The sequence below is a fragment of the Cryptotermes secundus genome, unplaced genomic scaffold (assembly GCF_002891405.2).
Source record: "Cryptotermes secundus unplaced genomic scaffold, Csec_1.0 scaffold480, whole genome shotgun sequence".
Lineage (NCBI taxonomy): Eukaryota > Metazoa > Arthropoda > Insecta > Blattodea > Kalotermitidae > Cryptotermes > Cryptotermes secundus.
The window spans coordinates 489,638-513,218 of record NW_019732379.1 but is presented as its reverse complement, the minus strand read 5'-3'; the positions used below and the strand labels follow the sequence as shown (position 1 = coordinate 513,218).

The 23,581-nt window shown below is 37.8% G+C and overlaps 1 protein-coding gene across 1 annotated transcript in view; it reads right to left on the bottom strand.

The window, feature by feature from the left end:
- The window catches only part of LOC111867587 (SWI/SNF-related matrix-associated actin-dependent regulator of chromatin subfamily B member 1), an 18,162-nt gene extending 2,696 nt beyond the window's left edge, over positions 1–15,466 (bottom strand). Inside the window, exons 1-8 of the mRNA XM_023857573.2 lie at positions 15,360–15,466; positions 10,917–11,022; positions 8,546–8,675; positions 8,326–8,460; positions 6,169–6,296; positions 4,729–4,895; positions 2,341–2,531; positions 1,047–1,178 (exon numbers count right to left, since the gene is read on the bottom strand). Of these exons, the coding sequence (XP_023713341.1) occupies positions 1,047–1,178; positions 2,341–2,531; positions 4,729–4,895; positions 6,169–6,296; positions 8,326–8,460; positions 8,546–8,675; positions 10,917–11,022; positions 15,360–15,440 (1,070 nt within the window). The 5' untranslated portion in view covers positions 15,441–15,466. The remainder of the gene's footprint in view (positions 1–1,046; positions 1,179–2,340; positions 2,532–4,728; positions 4,896–6,168; positions 6,297–8,325; positions 8,461–8,545; positions 8,676–10,916; positions 11,023–15,359) is intronic.
- Positions 15,467–23,581: the final 8,115 nt, after the last annotated feature.

Sequence of the window (23,581 nt, the reverse complement as noted above, 5' to 3'; positions counted from 1 at the left end):
AGAAGCCCACACTTTTCTCGGGCCATTATCTCCGTAACCGTTCAACTTTGGACATAGGTGTTTTGGGTTATATCGGCATACTTTAACATAAGGAACACCCTCCCGAAGTTTGGCACATTCCTCCTGGGACACCCTGTATTTTGACCATTGTTCTGAAATGGGAATGGAGTCACTGCAATGAAATTTTACAGAAGAAACAAAATGATTTCATGGTTGTTGCTATTTTCTACAGATATGAGTGTCTTTGTGGGTGAACTAAAAACTCCCTGCATACAGTCTAGTACTGAATATTGGCAGTGACAACTTCTGCCAGCAACAGATACTTTGGGCTTGATAAAAGAGGGCTCTAGGGGGCTGCATCAGTAGGAGACATGCAACTTCTTTTGACACTCTCAATATAATGGAGCATGTAATGAGTCACAGGAATAGAAACAGGCATAGATATGTATTTAGAGAATTCTGCCAATAAGAATGGTCTGGCCTGTATACAGGCTACGCCTCTAGTTTTGTCAAAAAAAGAAGTGTGTAAATATCAACCTTTGTGGAACTAGGCTGATATCCATAAAAACTGAACATTACAAATGTGAAAGTTCCTTGATGGAAAATGTAATTATGAGATTCCAATGTGTTAACATATTTTAATGGACATACGAGTAAGGTGACAGTAACATGCATTTGGCACTGACTCAAAACTACTTTTGCAGACGTAAGTTTTGTCTTTTAGTATAAACTGTGAACAGAATGATGTTACATTTATGAAATGGTTAGAGCTGGAGACAAAGCAACTATGGCATATTTCAAACCTTTCAGTCACAGGCTCTGTTTCTCTGCTGCCCTCTTCTGTCAATATAAATTAGTAAAGTTAAAATGTAAAGTTGTCCCTGTGCTTAACTAATTAAGCACTACACCATGAGGATGTACAGGGGAGTGGATGTATAGATCCAGTTCTCTCAACCTCGGCACTAGTTGGAGGTGAGGGGTCAGCTTCCACATCCATTCTGCACTTATGTAGGGTAAAATGTTTGGTGATTTCAGTCAAAAATTACCTAGTGTTTCGATCCTGGTCACGAATTTTCTTTTCCATCTCAGCATCAGTGAGAGTCTCAAGGAATGGTGACCACTGGTCAGCTTCAGATGGTGGCCGAAAAGGAACTTCTACTGTAGGAAGAGGAGCTTCACTAATAACAAAAGAAAGGAGAATTCCACATGTCAACTCAGCTCCAGCATCTCAATTACAACTACCTGCATCAGTAACTAATAAAAACTTGGGAATGAAGGGCAGCACATAGTCCCCCCAGTAAGGATAATATCTAAGTAACTTTAAATCTGGTCATAAAACATCATAAACATTTTAAAACAACATGACTAAGACTGTTCAGTTCTTTAACAGCAGGACAACTGCCCTAAACAAATTGTTGAATTGATACCCTGGCTCCAGTCAGACCACAAGACATCTGGTAAGGATCTTCGGAGTACATCAACATATTTTGAAGGTTTTTCTCTAACTCCTTTCAGTTAGATGAATGTATGTATAAGGGGTGGGCCTTCTCGGCCCTTGCACCGCGACCTTCAGTGGTCCATTGTGCTTCCCCTTTTGATTATCCCCTCAGGAAGCACAGGATTTTGTATGTGGGGGTTTCGAAATAGTCGCTTGGTTCCATAAAGTATTGACCCAAGTGACATAATCTTAAATAAGCTAAGGCCTCACATTCACACAGGATATGTGTGGCTGTTTCATTTTCTTCTTGACACCTCTCACAAGTGGGACTATCACTTAGTCCCAGTTTGAAGAGGTGTCCTTTAAGGTACAGTGTCCTGTAAGTAGTCCCACCGTCCATCACAGCTGGTTCCTGTTTAACTTCAACAGTTCCTTCACTTTTTTAGCTGAGGGTCCTCATATGAGTCCCTTTGCTTGCCTGAGTGCAGTCAAGGATCCCCAGTATTTCTTGTTTTCAGTTAGATAATGAAGGAGCAACATGCCTACCAGTGTTTGAGGATCTAATTTTGATACTCTCACAACAAGCATTTATTTCTTAGGGATTCAATACTGTTATTCATCTTTAGCTTCTTTTTGACAATGTCCTCTCCTACAGGTCTCGCAAAAGCAAGTTGCCAGTAAGCAGGCCAATGAATTAACAGAATAAAATACATCTTATATGTCTATTACAATGGAATAAATGGTAGGACATCTGATTATACTATATATCCAAGACCACACCAAATGTGATATTCAGAATCTCCCCTCTGCATCTGAACACCTATAAAAATGATTATATATTCATTGATTCTTTGTAAACTGTGAAAGAAACGAACAATAATTTCAAGGACAATATTACATACCTAAATGCATATGTCCTTTGATGCCAACTAAGCTGTCCACGGATACTGTATGCAATTGCTGTAACAAATTCACCTCCCAAACCCAGTTCTGCACATAATTTCATTGCAAAATGTTCTGGGTTGTTATCCTTTTCACTCATATCCCACTCAACCTGATCCACTAGAGAAGTATTGCCAACATGGATGTTCAACTACAAAAGGAAACAAAAAGTGCAGAAATAAACTAAATGTCCATACTGATAACATGCATTTTTTAATACCTGAGTGCTTGAATACACAACCAATTTAATTTATTTCTTTGTTTATTTAACATGAAGATTCAAACTGATGTCAATAAATATGGATTCTTCATCAAAGAAAACACAGAGTACATCACATGGGGAATAAGAAGGGTGTGTCATCATCTTCCAACCTGAGGCTTGCAATAAGCTTGGCATAAATCAGATTACCATACAAAATATAATTAAGATAATGAAAAATAATGTATTATTTTCAAATATATTTAAATTCTAAAAGATTTTTAAGTATATACTTCAACACTTTCAAACAAATTTGTTCATTAGATCAAAAGATACTCAAATTTCAGTGGGTTCATTTTTTGAACAACAGCTAGTATTTACATATACAGCAGCATTGAAGAGTTAAAGAAATTGAATGTTAAGGTGTGGACTGGATTCAACTGGATCAGAATACAGTCCAATGGCAAGTTCTTCTGAACACTGCAATTCTGCACACACTGTCTTCATCTGTGACTTTGAACTGCAGCAGAAACATCTGCAATTAAGCCTGCATACGATCAAAACTGTCATAACTCATTGGCAAGAAATCTGCAAAGTTGATGTGGACTGAAAATCTTTCACTTTAGGCAAATACTTGACCCTCAGTTCTTCTGTCAACATGGAAGTTATGTGTTTGCAGATGAAACAATGTGCTATTTTACTGGACTGTGTTGTATATTAATTATTAATGATTATGTCTGAACGTCATCACAGATGGGTTAAAAGTTGGTTATGTGAAATGAAGATGTATTCGTGCCCTTTGAGATAAACACAAATAACACCACTGCTGGATTTGATATTCTCACAGCAGCAGTTATGAAAATTCCTATCTTGTGTGATACAATGCCAGTATAGTTCAGTGAAAGTCAACTGACATTTCAGAGTTCTACATGTAATTACACCCCAAAAGGCAGAACTCTTTCAAATAGCTTTGCTGCTAGAAACTACCAGTTCCAAATCCATATATGTGAGGACTGCAGAACTGCACTTAAAATCTCTAGAAGTAGTTTGAACAGACCTTGACTAGGGTGGCATATGTGCATAAGATGGGTACCAAAAAGAAATCGAACTAATTTTTTTGTGGGCAGAGCTTTTGTAGTACCGCGTTTTCCCGCTATGAGCGCATAGAGCTAACATTCCTGAGTTGATAAGCTGACTACCGTTGCTTCAGAAGGTAAGGACTAGTTTCGGCAGAGTTTATAGTGACAACTGTTTTGTGTGATCGTCGTTTTTGCAATGGCTGATTTTCGTGAACACCGTGCGGCGGTGAAATTCTGCTTTTTGCTCGGGAAAAGTGGAACAGAAACTCTTGAAATGTTAAAAACGGCATACAAGGACGATGCTATGGGGAAAACTCATGTGTTTGAGTGGTTTTCCCGTTTCAAAAATGGTGAAATGTCAATTGATGACAAACCTCGTTCTGGTCATCCTTCCATGGCCCGAACACATGAAAATGTTGAAAAAATTCGTGAAATCATCAAGGAAGATCGACGACGGACCATTGAAGAAATTGTGGAGCTGTCGGGAGTGACGTGTGGCAGTCGGGTGACTGGTTTTTCCATTATGACAATGCCCCTGCTCACACAGCCCTGTCTGTACGACAATTCTTGACCAAAAATGGTAGGACCCCTGTTCCTCACCCTCCATACTCACCCGACCTTGCCCCGTGCGACTTTTTTTTGTTTCCTTGAATGAAAAGAGACATGACAGGAAAGCGTTTTGCTGATGTTGCTGAGGTGAAGGAAAAAACGACGGAGGCGCTGTCAAGCATCTCAAAAGATGAATTTAGACAATGTTTTGAAAAATGGAATAAAAGACTAGACAAGTGTATTAGTGTAAGTGGAGAGTACTTTGAAGGGGATTGAAGGTTTGTGCTTAAAATTTGAATAAATAAGTTAAAAAAAAATAAGTTTGGTTTCTTTTGGGTACCCCCTCGTACATACAAACTACCTCCAAAGATCAGAGCCATGATGGTCCAAAACTATCAGAGAAACTGTACATGTATAGCCAGCTACTGAAACTCCAGGTTTCACAAAAGGTAAAAAATTTCTTCACTAGCTGAGTGGCTACTGGACTCTCAATAAGGACCATGCTCCATGAGATCAGTTACCTTGATAATAACCCTTTGGTCACAGTTCTCTTCAATAATGCTGTCTGTTGGAAAGCCATCAATCTGCTGACGTATGGCCTGAGCTATTGCAGGTACAAATGTCAATGGGTTCAGATCCAGATCATCACACAGAACCTCAGCAAATTGTTCTGGAGTGATTAAACTCTCTGAAACAGAGGTACACAGTCACTGCTCACTGAAAGGCTTGTGTTTTGAATGCCTGGCAAGTGTGAAGAAATCCTCATGACAGGGAAACATTAACTGGATCAGATTCCATCTGTCCCAATAAAGATGATGGCCATCAGAGGAGACCTACACCCTAAAATGAAACCCAAACCATGGTACAGTATTCCCTACATTCAAAAGTTCTGACTTTGTCAGAGTGTGAGGCTGGAAAGTCATGCAGAATTATCTCAAATGGAACAAGACCTCTGGCACCTGATTTCAACATTTCATCCTTCAAATACCAGGTACTCAAGACATTAACTCAAAAAGTTTAATTACAATGAATCCGAATTTTTATACAGAACAAAAATTTGTTCTTTGCAGTTTTGCATCCTTCTCTTGTCTTGGCTTTTCAGATACAATTCCATTTTGATAACACTACAGATATTACATTTCATAAACTTCATACTTTTTGCCAGACACTGAGTTTAATAATTCACAAGGTGAGAGTTTACTGTCATATACGAGAGTTGGAACTTTAATAGTGGCAACACTGCTGTAGAGACACCATACAATGGAACCAAATAATGTTGCTGATACCACACATTAGTTACATGCATCATGATGGGTTCCACATGATTTGACAGAAATGCAGAAATGGCTACGATATGACGCTGCTTGTAACCACTTGTAGCGTTATGAGCGTGAAGGAGAGGATCTCTTATGCTGGATGAGACATGGGCCAAATTATATGAAAACGAAACGCCAATCGAACAAACAGCATCATTACGGGTCACCACGAAAAACAAAAGTTCGTCAGAACCCCAGCAATGTGAAAGTTATGGTGATTCTTGTGTACAACTGTGATGGTGTTATCCAACCGCATACCATTCCCTGACAGCAGACCGTCAATGTGCAGTATTGGTGTTCATTTTTGGAACACAACCTGCGACCACCTTTGAGAAAGAAGCGGCGACACTTTCTGCAGAACCCACCCATCATTTTGCAGGACAGTGCTTGGCTGCATGCAGTGCAAGCTATGGCTTATTTGTTTGATTGATGGGGCTGGGAGTGCTGTACCATCCACCATACTCCCCAGACTTAAGCCCTTGTGACTTCGACTTGATTCCCAAGATGAAGGAACCACTTTGTGGCATTCGCTTCAGAACTGTTCCAGAGGACAGTAAAACTTTGAAACATGCATCTATTTTGTATCAGCTGTAAATAAATAGTTGCCATTATTAAAGTTCCAACCCTCGTATTTATTGGTCTTACCATTTTTGTTCCATGTGAAAGTATCACGCAACTTCTGTCCTTCTATTTCCATGTCCAGTCGAATTGGAACTAGCAGTTCAACCTGAGAAGCATTTTCAGCAATTGTTGAAGGGTCTGTATCATCAAAACTGAAATGGTAAAAGGTACACAGTGAGAAGTAGTACTTAAATCAAGAACTGCATAGACAGATACACTGAAGACTGTTTGTGTACATATATATCAAGGATCCTATTTTTGGTATCTCAGAAAATCTCAAAGTTAATGAAATAATGGACAGTTTACTATCACGACATTTATAAACTCACAATTTCTTCACAGAAGATGAAATTATATACCCCTAAATCTTACCTTCAATAACATCACAAAAACTTTTATCTTATCAACCATTTAATTTGACAGCAGTCCTTACTGCAGATACCGCTGTGTTGCCTGGCAATGTGCTTTTGCTCAGCACAGACCACAAAGAAAACAGTTTCCCCTCTATTGTTGCAGCCTGTTTGTTGAGCCATTGCTCAGCAACGCATTGATCAAATCTGTTACAATATTATTTTGAAATGTGCATGATGTTTTATGATCAGTTCAAAAGTTTTCTCTTAACACTGAACACCCCTGAAAACGGACATCTGAGGCTGAAACGTGTATGGCATCATAATTATTCAGTAATTAAAAACTGGACACATTCCACTGTATTCTTGTATTCATTCTTCTCATACTATAATTGTAAGATGTTGGGTTCAGATCCCAGCTCAGAGACCAGTTTTTATGGTTTTATTCATTCCTCCTCAAATTAGGACATGATCATTTTTTCCACATCCTTTCTAATTCATTATTTGCTAACAATCCTATCATTTGAAAATGTATAGTCCAGATTACAAACATAATCATTAAATAAACCATTAAGAAATATAAACAAACTATGCACTGAACAGAACCATCTGTTCAATTCATACAAAGCACTTAGCACGATTTCGTAATTTTGTGACAATGCACATCAGCCACTGTAAAATGTACATAGAAACTCATTTGTTGAATCTAATACAAAGAATCTATTTCAGGGCAAAAATACATGCAATACAAATATCAGTTATGCAAAGAAATGCAGACAATACAAGCACTTCTTAAACATGTAATGCAGTTCTTATTATTTCAGTCATTTCACCAACATACACAGGAATCATCTAAGAACACCTATACTGATCACAAGTTACTGGGATTCTCAAAGAATAAACTGGCTTCGCTTAGTGGGGGGTGGGGTCCAGCTTGGTCCACTCAGCATGGCGGCCACTGATTGGCCTGTTGTACCTGCCCCAGGTGATTATGACGATGGAGAATTTGGTGGAATGAAGATTGGCAGGGGAAACCGAAGTACTTGGAGAAAATCCACCCCAGCGCCACTGTGTCCACCACAAATCCCACTTGACCAGACCCGGGATCAAACCCGGGAAGCCAGCAACTGACCGCTTGAGCTATGGCACGGCCTGATAAACTGGCTTAAGCGAAGCCACAAAGAATAATACAAGTCAGAAATAAATAACTTCAGTATGATATCAAGTAAGCTGTTAAGTGTAGGACAACTAGCAAATATAAAGCATCTGTTTAAATAAATTCACCTAAGTTAAGACAAGCACATTACTATCAATCTGAAGTTTAAATTTATACCCTTATAAATTCTGCAATATCTACATGGAAATATACGAGTAAAGTAAAGTAAAGGTATCCCTGTAACAGGCCTTGGAGGCCCATAAGGTTGTGAGATACTGAGGTTCAAATATTTTCTAGACAATCGGCTCATAAATGGCGGTAAGGTTGTCAGCCCTATGCGCCAGCCACCCTTTACCCCAAGAATATTCCAAGAATAATCCTGGTACTCATTTGTGCCCAAGGCTGAGTAGACCCCACGTACATAGTGCAGCTGGAAGGATTAGGTAAATTGAAAGAATTCAATGACCTCATCCGGATTTGATCCCGCAACCTTCCGGCTTGTAGCATAGTGCCTGGACCAACTACGCTATCACATGCCCCTCTACATGGAAATATAATACTGTAAAATGTAAAACTGAATGTGCCCTTAACAGTCTCTTCTGCAATGCTGTAAAATGAATGGTTTAAATTCCAGCAGTATAAATAATAAATAAATGTTTAAAAACAATACATTACCATAGCGGGAATGTTCGAACTTTTTTGTTACTGACTCTGTTTCTGTTGATTGGTGTAGCCTGAGGAACAGCATCAAGGTGTGAGCTGTTGGGCAATGATGGCACCCATGGCATGCTTTTTTTTGACTTTCCTTCCCTACAAAAATGTTAAAAATAATCTTAATACAAATGTGACTGACACTGCAACAAAGAAGCTGCTTTGAACTTATATTCATGATTACCTCGGAATTGGAGGTTCTGATGAATGGACAGACACAGCTTTGTACTTTTCATCATTGCCATCAATTACGTCCTCTACTTCAGAAGCTCGCAGGAGAGAAACACTTGATGCCAATACATGTTGGCTTAAACCTGCAGGAGTAGAAAGCTCATGAAATCGCTAAAAAAAGAAATGTCATTATCCTACCAAAACTTGTGAACGATGGTAAATCAGGAACATAAATGCTTCAGCTTGAGTGCATCGCACTTAAAGCAATGATGGAACCTACATACACATCCCAAACTGTGCCCTATATTCAATATATCAATCACATGAACAAGTTTAAATCTGAGATAGTGGTACAATTGCCCATATCCATAGGCCAGTGCAAAAAAATAGGAAATGTACAAGAAGTGATCAAATTTCATAAGATGACTACATACATAAAGGTAACAGGCTGTGGAGGCCCATAGCATTGGGAGAGGCTGAGACTCCCACATTTTCTAGACAATCGGCTCACAGATGGTGATAAGGTTGTCGGCCTTATGCACCGGCCACCCTTTATCCCCCAGGAAGATTCCTGGTACTCATTTCTGTTAGAAGCTGAGTTGAACCCAGGGCCATAGTGCGGCTGGAAGGATTGGGACAATTGAAAAAAATCCAAATCGATGGGACTCAAACCCATGACCTTCCGGCTTCTAGCACAGTGCCTCAACCAACTATGCTACTGCGTGCCCCAACTACATACATAAATAAAATGATATTTATATTAATGCACGGAAGTGAAATGATATACAGACATGGATAATAATCAACTGATGTGTTCCAGTGATTTGTCTTCAGGCCTACTACATCTAAAGAAGAATAATTTTGATTTTGAAGTGTGACATCATTCCACATAGTGCATTATTTTTTTTTTATTATTGCTAGTGGGGTGGGACTAAGTCCCTTGTACTGCGGCCACTTCTGGACTACTGTACCAGCCCGATGATAAGTGAGGGTGATTATGGAGCAATTGGTGGAATGAAAACTGGCAGGGGGAAAACGAAGTATTCGGAGGAAAGTTTAGTTTCCCACTGCAATCGCCCACACAATGAATGTGCTAACACAGTTGTGATACTGATACTAAACTAAACATTATTTGTAAGATTTGAGGTTTTCATGGCAGTGACTATGAGGAAAGCCATCTTCTGGGATGTGGCGCCATCTAGACAGACTGAGTCTGTTGCACCTGCTCTAGCTGGTTCACTCACGGATTTCTTCTACCCTGAAGATTGAGGTGACACGTTCCTCTGAAACGTCGGTTAACACAATATCTACTTGGTGCCACATCCCAGAAGACAGCTTTCTTCATAAACATTATTTGTTTCTATTCTACCTTCCCAAGAAAACTAATCTTACGTGCAAACTTTCCCAAGAAAACTAATCTTACGTGCAAACTTTTCAAGTCACCTGAAATGAGCATAAGATCTGGCTCAAAGCCACACAACTTGCTTATAATACACAGATGTCCAATAAGTCAGAAATCAGTTCCACAATTAATTAGTACCTTTTTACATGCAAGTGATCATGACACCAAGCCTAGAAGGGCAAAATGAGACTGTGCTGCAATGTGGACATGAGGGTTGGGCACAGAAACAGGCAGCATAACAACACAATCTCAATCTGCTCCTCTGGACTCAGCAACACAAATACCTGCAAGAAACATGAGATACAAATTAATTACATCATTGATTTCTGACTTCTCAGACATTCTGTACATTAATTTTACATGAATGACCATTAACCCATTATGGACTAACAAACAGCTTGTCTCATGTGCACAGCATGGGGCTCAAGAACAACTTCATAAGTCTGACACACTGGTCCTTTCAGGTAATATTACTCTTTCAGTCTTTTAAGTGCAATTTATTTCATATTTCACATGTATTTCCAATTCCATAGATCCAGAGGGGCTAAAATGCCATTGGATGTGGAACAAGTCCCAGACATGCATAGTTTCAAGACTGATTGAAACCAGTTAACACAATAAATTTTCTTATACATGATTGGACAAATTATAAAAACATGCAATATAACCACATGCATAGTTTCAAGACTGATTGAAACCAGTTAACACAATAAATTTTCTTATACATGATTGGACAAATTATAAAAACATGCAATATAACCACAATAGTTATACACATAATAGTACATTTAAAAACATAAAGTTGACATCTTACAATCAAAATAATCAAAATTTATAGTCATAAAATCAGAAATTTCAATACTTTAGATACAGTCAAATTTCAAAATTCTTATTTATAACAATAGTATTCCTCCACAGTGTAGAAGTATGTAACAATTTTTCTTTCAGATAAGGTCACAAGGGATTGCTAGAATATACCAACCCAGTTCAACCAATTTCTTTCTTTCATCATTTGTGATGCTCCTGCGGTACATCCCAGGATACTTCTTGTATAGGGACCCACGAAACAAGCGCAGGTAATTCCCAACCTGTAATTGAAAATAAGATCAGAAAATCTTAAACTATAAGGCAACTGAGAAATATAAAATATATTGTCCCTTTAGATACATTAAAGCTAATTTATTATGTTCATATACATTCTATTATAAGTTATGGTATAATTTTTGGGGGTGGCTCTTCTTGTGTTAACAAAGTTTTTATATTGCAAAAGAAAGTTATTAGAACTATGACGAATTCTAGACCAAGAGAGTCTTGTAGGGGCATTCCTAAGAATTTGGAAATAATGATGTTCTGCTCTCGGTATATATATTCATTACTTTTATACACAATTAATAATCAACATTTATTTAATTTTAACAATGAGCTTCACAAATATAAAACTAGAGTCCTCAATAATTTATATTTACCTGCAGTGAACCCAACAAAATACAATAAAGGTCCGTATATACTATGTATTAAAGTTTTTAATAATCTTCCTTAAACAATAAAAATTTTGGCTACTAATGAGAGAAGTTTTAAATCTGCATTGAAGAAGTTTTTATATCATCATTCTTTTTATTCCATGGATGAATATTATCAACATAACTGTTCATAAGTGTGTAAATTTGTAATTTATTTGATTCAGTTAATACAAGTAACTTAAATAAAATTTTATTAATTCAAATTTTATAATAAGCTATTTTTAAATTATGTTTATTAATTAAAAGCTTATTAATTTTTTTACTTTATATTATTATTTATATTTATATTGATTAATGTAAGTGATTTTGATTATGTGACTCATGTAATTTTGTATATGTATTTTTATATATCTATTTTCAAAGGGGCCATTTCCACATCCTAGGTTTGTTACCTGTATGGATATATGGAAAATAAAGGAAATGAATGAATGAATGAATGAATACTGAAACCATTACAAAGTTTATGAAAGTAAGATAAAATGACAATATATTTTAGCAACATAAAGAACAACTAAATATAATCAAATTACCTTTAACATACAAGATTACTTGTGCCCCTTCTTAAGAAAAAATACTTACAGGTCATATTATCATAGATCTTTGATGAGATACCATTTACACAAGGCAGCTTGTCCTTTAGAGAGATGAGCTGAATTTTAAAATACAGTACAATAATTTCTCAGCAAAGGTGCACAAAAGTGAAGAATAAAACATTCCTAAACTACTAGGTACAACATTTCTTCAAAATATCTAAACAAGATAAGTTATGATATGTATCCAGCAAAAGTGACTGGCTATGAGACAGATTACCAGGGTTCATTCTCTACAATTACAGAATATTTTCAGCTTTCGTGTCAGAGCACAAAGTACTAAGATTATGATCTACTGGGATGTGACCCCATGTAGTTTGGGAGAAAAGTACCAACTTCCATTTTTGGAGTCACTCTGCTGTATTAGCCTGTAATATATGTATTCTATACTCTAAAAATACACCAATGAAACAATACAAATGGCCATCTTTATCAAATGAACCTAACATGTTTTGATGGCTCCTGAACATGAACAAAAGATGTTCTGGAACATGCAGGCAAATTTAACTGCGATGAATACTTATACTGTTTTACTCCAGTATTTTGACAGCCTATTTTACATTAACAGAACCAACATTTTGCAGGAAATTGGTACCTCTATCGTCAAGGTAGAAGAAAACCCACTACCTATCTACCAAACTATAAGGTGTTACATACTAGATGACAACAATCTTAACCAATTTTCATCTCCAACACTACATCTAAATTATCTACATGGCCAACCCAGTATTTTATGCAATAAGCACAAGGTTCTCTTTCCTTGTGACTAGAGCATGTAGCCAACTCCTCACATTCATTTACTACAGAAGTTTAGATTGCATGTAACTCTATGTCCAAGCGGCCTCCATAGTCTAGGGGTAACGTTCCCACTTCATGACTCAAGGTATGCGGATTCAAACCCGGCGGAAGTCGTGGAATTTTTAAGGGCGGAAAAATTCAGGGAACAAGTCCTCCGGGAGGGACTTTAAGCCGTGTGTCCCATGTCGTACAGCACGCAAAAGATCCTCATGTCTCTTGGAGACCTCTGAGCAAAATTAGGCAAAAAAAAGTTTCCCTCCCAAGTAGTTTCCAATTCCTCCGGTAGATGGGGAAGTATCAGGGACCACTGCCAGAGAGGTGGCTGACCGGGGCTGATAGCGAGCACCAGTATTGGAAGGGCATGGCGACTGGTAGAATAATTACAGGGGGACGCACACTAGATTAACAACTAGTCGCAGTGCTTGGGGAAACCCACCCCTTCCAAAATAATAATAATAATAATAATAATAAATAAATAAATAACAACTGTATGTTCCCTGCATGCCTTCATAATGTAGTATTTCAGCACTGTTTCAACATTTTTATCCTTATCTTGATCCCTACAAAGTTAAATCCATAGCATTATTCATGATCTATTTACATNCCAAGTAGTTTCCAATTCCTCCGGTAGATGGGGAAGTATCAGGGACCACTGCCAGAGAGGTGGCTGACCGGGGCTGATAGCGAGCACCAGTATTGGAAGGGCATGGCGACTGGTAGAATAATTACAGGGGGACGCACACTAGATTAACAACTAGTCGCAGTGCTTGGGGAAACCCACCCCTTCCAAAATAATAATAATAATAATAATAATAAATAAATAAATAACAACTGTATGTTCCCTGCATGCCTTCATAATGTAGTATTTCAGCACTGTTTCAACATTTTTATCCTTATCTTGATCCCTACAAAGTTAAATCCATAGCATTATTCATGATCTATTTACATCTAACGAGAAAGTATACAAACTGTGCAACTGAAAGAGCACTGTTAAATAGTTTAAGAATCAATCACCAGTTATAAAGAGGTAACTGCAGTAACACGGACTTCTGGACTCTCACTTTAGGAACCCCTGCCCATGTAGAAGTTCTGACAATTTATTTTCCAGAATGGCCACAGCCCATCACTGGGGTGTTGAGTCAGGCAAACTCATGTACCCAAGCACGTGTGGACATGTTCTAACTTCTGTTCGAGTCATTCGTCCTGAAGCAGCTGAGGAAGTAGCATGTGACTGCTGGCAGTAAAATGAGTGGAAAGAATCTGGAGCAGCAGATAAACATCAAGTTTTGTGTGAAGACTGGTAAAAGTGCTAGTGAAAATTAGTATTATTATGGTGAATATGCTATTAAGAAGTGAGTGTTTTTGAATGGCATAGGCAGTTCAAGGAAGGGCAAGAAGGTGTGCAAGATGACCCAAAAAGTGGGCAGCCAAAAATGCAAAGGACAGATGCAAATCAGAACAGAGTTCATTGCACAAGGACAAATGGGTAATCAACAGTGTTATTTGGAAGTGTTGACAAGGAAAAAACCTGAACTCTGGCCTGACAAGTGGATTCTCCACCGCGGCAATGCCCCTGCACATGATGCGTTAAGAGTTCACGAGTTCCTGGCTAAGAAATCCATTACAAAATTGGACCATCCACCTTATTCACCTGACTCAGCCCCTGTGATTTTTTACTCTTTCCAAAATTAAAAGATGCCCTGAAGGAATAAACATTTGCTGACATTCTTGTCATCCAACGCAACATGACATTACTGTGAGGTATTCCAGAAAACGATTTACAAGACTGTTTCCGGCAGTGGCACCATCATCTCATGAAGTACATAGCTTCACAAGGAGAGTATTTTGAAGGCAAGAACAGTGGTTAGTGTACAAGTAGGCAAATTTTGCTTTCACGGGGCCATTCCAAGAATTAAACTGTCGCAAAGGCAGCACTCTGAAGAAATACTTAAGAGTTGTGAAATCAGGTAGTTACCACTCCATCTATCTTATAGTCACTATATCGAAGTGATCTTGACATGTATTTGGCAGTCACAGAATTAAACATGGAATATGTCATTACCCTTGTGAGGAATGAAGACTTTTCTTGTCTTCATACATTTCAGTCATGTCATTACAAGTCATGCAATGGTTGAATCTCCTCCCAATAGTGGGACAAAAAACAGAAGTAATAAAATGAGATCTGCGAAGGTGGTTGGTTTTCATATGAATAATCTGGACCTCTCCAAAACTAATATATATATATATATATATTGCATTTCTCCGCCATGTTGAGTAGAATATTAACCCATAAGTAATATACCGCAATCATGGATCATCTAAGAATGAGAATACTAATCATATACGGAGAAAATATATTACGGTAAACTGCCAAACGATTTCGTACCATTTAATTACCTATGCACCTAACCAAGCGAACTGACGTGATGCCTGAAATTTATTAAAGAGCGTCAGTTAAAATCTGAATTCTTTTTTATTATAATAATTGAACATAATTCTTTAAATTAACACACTCACCTCAGATCCAATACAGTAGTACTCCCCATTTTCTTCTACTTGAAAACTAATTGGCTTGTCACCGTAAGTTCTCAGAGCCATTTTAGTCCTTCGATGGCTTCATTGCTGCCAACAGATTGTAGCTGTCACTTTCAAAATCCTCAAAATTGACATATATTTCTGAAGAAGGTAAATATTTAAATTAAATGTAGGCACGGCACAATAACACGTACTAACAAATATTAGCAGTTTTCATTTTTTATTGTATTGTTATTTCGTCATATTCATTGGACTGAACGTCATTAGTAAAACGTAGTTGCTCTAACTGACAACAGCATAACAATACACCGGTATTAGCAATTGTGAAGTTTGACCCACGTATCGCTTCGCCGGCATTTAGGAAACCCGCTTAGGCGCTAAGATCGAAAAATTAAATGGACAAGGAGGACTGTTCACTGGCTCCAATTCAGATTTCCTATTAACGCCGGCATTTCCTGAGGTCTACATACAAGCATGATTCTTATGCGACACGGTTGGTTGATATTCCGAATGCAGGAACTTAAAACAAGGCGGGCTGAAGAGCACAGGTGAATAGTAAGTTGACTGCGATTTCTTTACGCTTACAGCATTAAATAAAAGCATAATGGATATATCAACTATGATAAGTGTCTTGTCTCCAAAACTACTCAGCCTACTTCCGTTATATTTGATATTGGGGGGTAAGGTAAAATTGTCCCTATGCTTAACTAATTAAGCATTACGCCATGAAGGCGTATGGGAGAGTGGATGTATACATCCACATTTTCTTGACCTCGGCAATAGTTGGAGGTGAGTGGTCTGCTTCACGCCCCGGCCGCTTTACCCCCCTAGGAAAGAGGACCCGGTACCCTTTGGATAGGAGGTTGGGTGGACCCCAGAGCCAGTCTGGAGGACATGGAGAAGAGAAAATTCTTGATCCTACCAGGACTCGCACTGTGATCCCTCAGTTGTCCAGCCCATAGCCATTTGCTATACTGACTGCTATCCCAGCTCCCCTTGATTTCTGGGGTTCCTGTTAAGAATCACTGAGCAAATTTAATTTGTTCTGATTCTGTCAAATATAACCTCTCATTTACTACTTATAATGTTCAAAAGAACAGTTTATTGGTACTTGACATAAACATAGGCATAATTAGTCCATAATTTTGAGCCTTTTAGTATATTGTCTATATGTAATTAAATGCACTGGAGAAATTGGACATCCTAACTAAGGCTAGCCTAGGGCTTGATTGTGGGACTGGCTGGGAGCAGGGATGGGGGCTCAGCTGTCCCTGTTAGTGAATGACAGGTGGCTTGGACAACCCGCTGCCAGAAGACCAAGAGAAGTATGTCAATGCTCAGTTTGGTTGGATATGGATCTATAACCATTGGCTCTGCAAGGGTACAGCTGATTGATATTAATAGGGCCTCAATCTGGAAGGTTTCGGCTATAGCTACAGTCAAGAATCTTAAAGACCCTGGCCAACATTAAGGGCATAACAGTGGGCCCAGTAGAGGCCCAAGTACTTGGAGCAGCTGGAAGTTCTTTCCTCCCATGTCAGTACTCAGTACTCAATGACTTTATTCTCTTATTGTAATCAGCCAATGTACAGTAACTGACTTGTCCTGTATTGTGTAACAATGATCTATAGAGATGAAATAAATAAATAAATAAACTGAAAGTGACTAGACAGAGAATGCAGAAACTGATGTGGTGTTTGTGCACAGCAGAAATGTTCAGTGTGCAAGTGATGTCTCTGTACCTAGCCAGAGAAATTGACAACACATACGGGAATTGCTGACCTGATCTCTGACCTGAGGCATGTATGAATGCAAATCACATGCAGTTGTGTTTTACCACAACAATAAAACACATTTTTTCGCCATTTTAAATGTATATTTGTTATTGAAGACTTGTAACAAAAAAAGATATAAATATTTTACCATGCTTAAGTATTTACAACAGACTTGTCTCAAGGAGTAAATACTGGAAAATGCAGAATACAAAATAGTTATTATCTCAGGTATTCTTATTACTATCAGAGTCTTGTTATATTATAGAAGTTGTAGCACTGAAGTTCTGAATTGCACCATGTTGCAAGAAAACTTCCAATTGAAGTATGAGAATATGTTATTTTTGTATTTTTTTAATAATAAAAGTTACAATAGTTTGTTGAAAATAATTTTACAACACTAACAATGCCACTATAAAGTCTTGGAATGTTTCAGAAGCATGTATAAAAATGCAGACATCTTGAATACAGTGTTCTGACAGGAAGTGTCCTCATGGGGATATCTGCATGATGACATACTGCTGTGTTGACCTCAGTTACATAAGAAATGTTCTCTTGTGGTTTAATTTTATAATAATGAAACACTGCATATGTAAAAATCTTTAGTCCATTACTGTGCATTTGAAATGTTTGTTTTTCTCCAAGGAATAAGTGTATGAGATCCTTAAAGACATCCTACCGAGCTCACTTTCTCCCATATATACAATTCAGGAGGACATTCCAGACCTTAGGTCCTTTGATGTCTGTTCTGTTGTTGCTGTTTGTCTAATGTTTCTAGATACAGTCTGTGCTGATCTTTCTGGCCTCTCCCCACCCTGAGAAGGGTGTAGAATCCATTTCTGTGCTGAGAGCACCCACTGGACACATTCTGTTATACCCAGCGATTAAGGTGATCATTACAATGACACTTGGCAGATGGGGTCCTACAATTTAACATGTGCTGTGAACTGTTGGGGGGGGGGACATTCTTCACATTCTCAAAGTTCTATTTTTGACATGAAATAAATTATATATGAAGACATCTCATTGGACAGATCTGAATGTATGAACATCTATGAAAAGTCCATAATCTAGATATCTTGCAACATGGGCACATTCAGGTTAAATATACAATTCTTTGCTTCCTTAGTTTATTTGTGCAGCACGTTATTGCAACATACACTGTTATCTGAAACGTATTTTTATTATATGTTTTATAGGGATGGACTTCATTAAAGTGACATATTATTTGCATATCACATATAATTATACCTTTAAAATAATATTACCAACTTCACTATGAAGTGGTCCAAGTGATTTTAATAATCAGAGTGAGACCACTATTGTACAAAAATTTAATATTAATTTCTAATTTTTTACTTAGTTTTGTTCACAAACATGTGCACAGAAATGAAAGAGAAACTGTAATTCTGACTATGGACATGCTGCACTGTGTGATAACAATGGATCCATTCCTACATTCTTATGATTACAATTAGAAACTGTGCAAGAAGATTTGAGAATTATAACAGTATATAATACAGTGATTAAGAGACAGTTGTATAGAAACAGAGATATGTAGACACATACACAAATTAGGAAGTGATGAAAGGCAAGTGAGCTCTGGGGCCCAACACTATCATTCTTCATATTCTTGATGCCCATACTATAACTGAACAACCAGATTTGTCACAGGAAACAGAATCTCAGTCAGCTGAATGTTACCAGAAACTGCCTACTATAATATATACTATTCAAAATTTCAACCCCTTTTAGTGTATGCTAATAATATTTCTCTGATTTCAGAAGTTTGCGCGACCATTATATCTACATTGTTCGTTGCAGGGAATTAATATGTATACTCAGGAAGTTGCCTCCAGTATCTTCATACAAAGGTTGTGTAAAAAGTAAGGTTCCCTATGTCATACATATTAAATGAGAGATGATTACAGCATCAAATGCAGCTCATTTATTCCAGTGAATTATCAATATTTTTCAACCTAATCCCTGATGACATTGGTGCATTTCTCCCATCGTGGCATGAGTTTAAAAAATTTGTCACAGTATAGTTGGGCTCTTGCATTCACAACCATGACCTCCTTAGTGTTGCCATTTGCTCCATGTTACTCCTACCAAGTGCTACCATCTATGAAAAATCAAAATACTTAACACAAACATTACAGGCTAGGGAACCTTACTTATTGAACACCTCTTATATTTATACTAAGTATCATTAAAATTGATAACTTGGTTCAAAATTTATTAGAGGTGTGATGCCAGACAGACAAAATCAGAAATTATATTTTAAAGATCACTCTCCAAGGAAATTATAGGGCACTGCATTTCAAGAAAAAGTGCCGTTACTTTCAAGTGACACTGAAACCAACCAAATCTATACAAACTGGAAACATGTTAGGAGAGTTAAACTGACATGATTCCATGTATCAAATTATATTTGCTGATGTGAGAACATCCCACATACTATCACGCTGTTTTGCCGATCAATGGACAACACTCACTCCTAAGTCAATAACACATTGCTGCACATTGCTGGCAGCTCTCATAGTTATACAGCACTCGATGCCCAGCTCACTTTTCACCATCACGCGCACTAACCAATCACATTGCTGCCACCACTCACTCATATTTATACAGCACTCGATGCCCAGCTCACTTGTAATCATTACACACGCTAGCCAATCAGCACTCACAATAGCAACTACAAGTCTAAGCTCTGCCCACCAAGATTGGTATAAAAGACAGAGCTCCAACCCAGCAATCATCAGTGACCACACCAGCCAGTCAGCCATCACACTTAGTCCAGAGCGATCGGTCTTCAGAGTCATCGGCTCTTCACTGCATCAGGGACGGCTGCCTCGGCTCTCCGGTGGTCATTCCCAACACACCGGGCAACTGGCGCAGCTGCCGCCACTCCAGTGACTGCGCTCCATGACCAGACGTCTTCCAGCAACCGCGCTCTACGACCAGGCAACTTCCGGCAACTGCCGCACTGCGACCAGACAACTAACTCAGCTGCCGCAACATTAGCCAACACCTATTTCTACCGGCACACACAGCCCTACATCACCGGCCAGACAGACCAGCCGAATGGCCGTAAAACTCTATCTACCGCGGTGGAGCACCCTTTATACCAATCTTGGTGGGCGGAGCTTAGACTTGTAGTTGCTATTGTGAGCGCTGCTTGGCTAGCGCTTGTAATGATTACGAGTGAGCTGGGCATCGAGTGCTGTATAAATATGAGTGGGGGCAGCAATGTGATTGGTTAGCGCGCGTGATGGTGAAAAGCGAGCTGGACAGCGGGTGCTGTATAAATATGAGAGCTGACAGCAATGTGCAGCAATGTGCCATTGACTTAGGAGTGAGTGTTGTCCATTGATTGGCGAAACAGCATGATAGTATGTGGGATGTTCCCACACTGTTTTATGACTTAACATTGCCTTTTAAAGTACAGAATATTATAATTCCCACACTGCCATTTCGTAGCAGAGTACTAACATCAATCAACCATTTCAAATTTATATATCCAAAATCTTAGTAAATATAACTTTTTTATGTGCCATAGTAAAATACTATGTAATGCAACAAATATGATTGTACAGTTCAAAATGGCAATTTGATTGAATTGCAAGTATATATGTATATGATTGTCTTATCCAACAATCCCACATTTAAGAAGGCTTATAAGCCAAAAATGTGTTCAAAATATTGAAATGGTGTTCCATAAAACCCCATACAAGAATGCATTTATAACACAGTTATCAGGATTGCCATGCAATAAAAATTCATGTTAATACAGTATTGATAAAAATGGCTGCAAACATTATGCATACAAAATGATCATTATTCAGTTTAGTAAGGTGACTGGCTAAGAAAGTTTTGAAATTCTATAGTGTAATTATTGAACTGCCTTCTAAGCCATTTCAGAATGCTGTCATAAGATTCATGAATAATAAATATCATAGTGGTGTTCTGCTTACAAATTCTGCATATTCATGTATAAACAATGTAATAACTATTCCACATTGCTAAAGAAATGTGAACATCTGTATTTCTGATCTACCTTGTATCAATATTCTATCTAATACATTTGGAAGAATGGTATTCTTATGTTGGTTTATGTTTCTTTTTACATAATACAATTTTAAAATTATTATTATTGCACATACCCTAGTAAACCCATTTAATTGACACCAGTCCTATTTGATGTGTCAACACTTGGACAGCCCTAAGGTGACCTCTCATTTGGCTGAACAGTTTATTTTGTCTTGTAAAAAAGTAGTATTACATTTTAAATAATTTGGAAAGAAGAAATCTTTTCCAAATGTTCACTTCTACTTAAAAAAAGAATTGGTGTTCATGTTTACCTCATCATCTCACTTCAAAAACAAATTTCTGTGGCAGATTTTGAAATAAAATAGCTCTCTCTCCTTCTGCTTCTGTCCAAATCATCTTTGTTCTTGTTGCTGTTTTATCTTACACATGTCTCAGACAATACAGCTCTGTACAGCACCAGACTATCAGTGCATGCTTCTAACACAGATGTTCCTAATTCAATACAGTAAAGAAGCGACCAGAATGTATGTCTGCTGTTGTATGATATACTTGTACTGTATAGCCAACACAATAGAATGTCAGTGTAAGTGATTTACTGCTGCCTTAAGACATGAAGAGTATAAAACTGTGCGCTGGGTATACACCGGAGGAAGAGGGATCTATAAAATATTTTGCAGCCATTTTATTCCACTCATAAAATTAAACTTCACTACTTATGTCACTTATAGAGGGTTCTGTATTGCACATGAGTTCAAAAATTGTGAGGAAAAAGATATGTGACATGTGCCTATTTCAAGATTCTGACTTTTTTTTTATTGTTAGTGGGGCGGGACTATGTCCCTTGTACTGTGGCCACTTCTGGCCTATCGTACCAGCTCCAGATGATAGGTGAGGGTGATTGTGGGGCATTTGGTGGAATGAAGATTGGCAGGGGAAACCGAAGTACTCAGAGAAAACCTGCCCCAGTGCCACTTTGTCCACCACAAATCCCACTTGACCAGACTCAGGATTGAACCCGGGCCGCCACGGTGGGAAGCCAGTGACTAACCACTTGAGCTATGGCGCAACCGCTAGGATTCTTATACTACTGTAACAGCTTGTGTATTGGTCTTGAAAAATTCTATTGTCCCTGACAATATAAGTCATAAGAAGTTCCAGAAAGTTAATACCCTTTAGAAGCGTCTTTAGTGTACAAAATATTAAACCTGTAATTCTACTTAATCATATTAAAGTAATGGGATCATAACATGACATGTTAACACGTCATGCAAGTAGTGAACAGGTTAAAATCAAGTCTTTTGCATGAAACAAATACAATGGTATGTTTGTGTTATGCAGTTTTACAAAACTGTAACATTTTATTTACTCTAAAATAACCATATTTATGTAATTTTTGTTTCCATACAAAAAGGCCTACAGCAACCATGTTTCTTTCATATTTGGAATGTATGAGAATCAAAATACAAAGATAACCAATGTTTTACTATTTTATGTGTTCTCTACCTTGCATAATGTCAACAAAGGAAATGAATGAGAATGAAGCGACTTTTTAAGGAAGATCTTTATATATAATTGGAGGAATTTATCAAAAATCTCAGGCAACCTTCAAGTGTATAAGAGAATATGGAAGAATTTCTGTGTAAACTTTAGAACAGAAATACATACTTAATTTGATTTAGGTATGTAATACTGATTTTTTGGAAGAACTACTGCATTACTATGCATACCATAACAGAGCGTCATCATTTGCAGATCCACCAAATTGAAGATTTCAGCCATATGAAATGTCAGTTAGGAAAGAAGAAGAAATTGCTCAATATGAGCTCATTCATCATACTGTCTTTAGACTGAAGAAGACATACTACATAGAAATCTGTCACTATATAGACCCAGCTCTTTTCATTAATATTTGCATGGTGGTTCTCATTACAGTTGGATCATTACAAGACTGTGTGTCTTTCAGTTCTGAGCTTCATCTCAGATGGGAGAGGAAAGAAAACTACCCTACAGTGAGAGAAATCATTCGAGTCACCATGTCCTTTCTGTTTACATTACATGTGACAACACTTGAAAAACAACAAAGCTTAGCAGTAGAGCTGCATTGCTGTTCCTCTGTTCTAATCCCTCTCTTCAAGCTCTGGTACTGGCTCACTAAGCACTGATCTTTCTCAATATTTTCACACAAGGATTAGCATAAGTGTTTTCATTATAGTACAGATGATGCTACATAGCTCAGTTTCAATATACAGCAAAGCTTGGACTGTTGCCTCATCTCTAAAGTCCCCAGATTTGAACCCTGTGATTTTCGCTGTACAGAGACTTTACACTGCTATTTAACTCCTAACATGTGCTACAGTAGCTCACTCAGTAAAGTTGCTT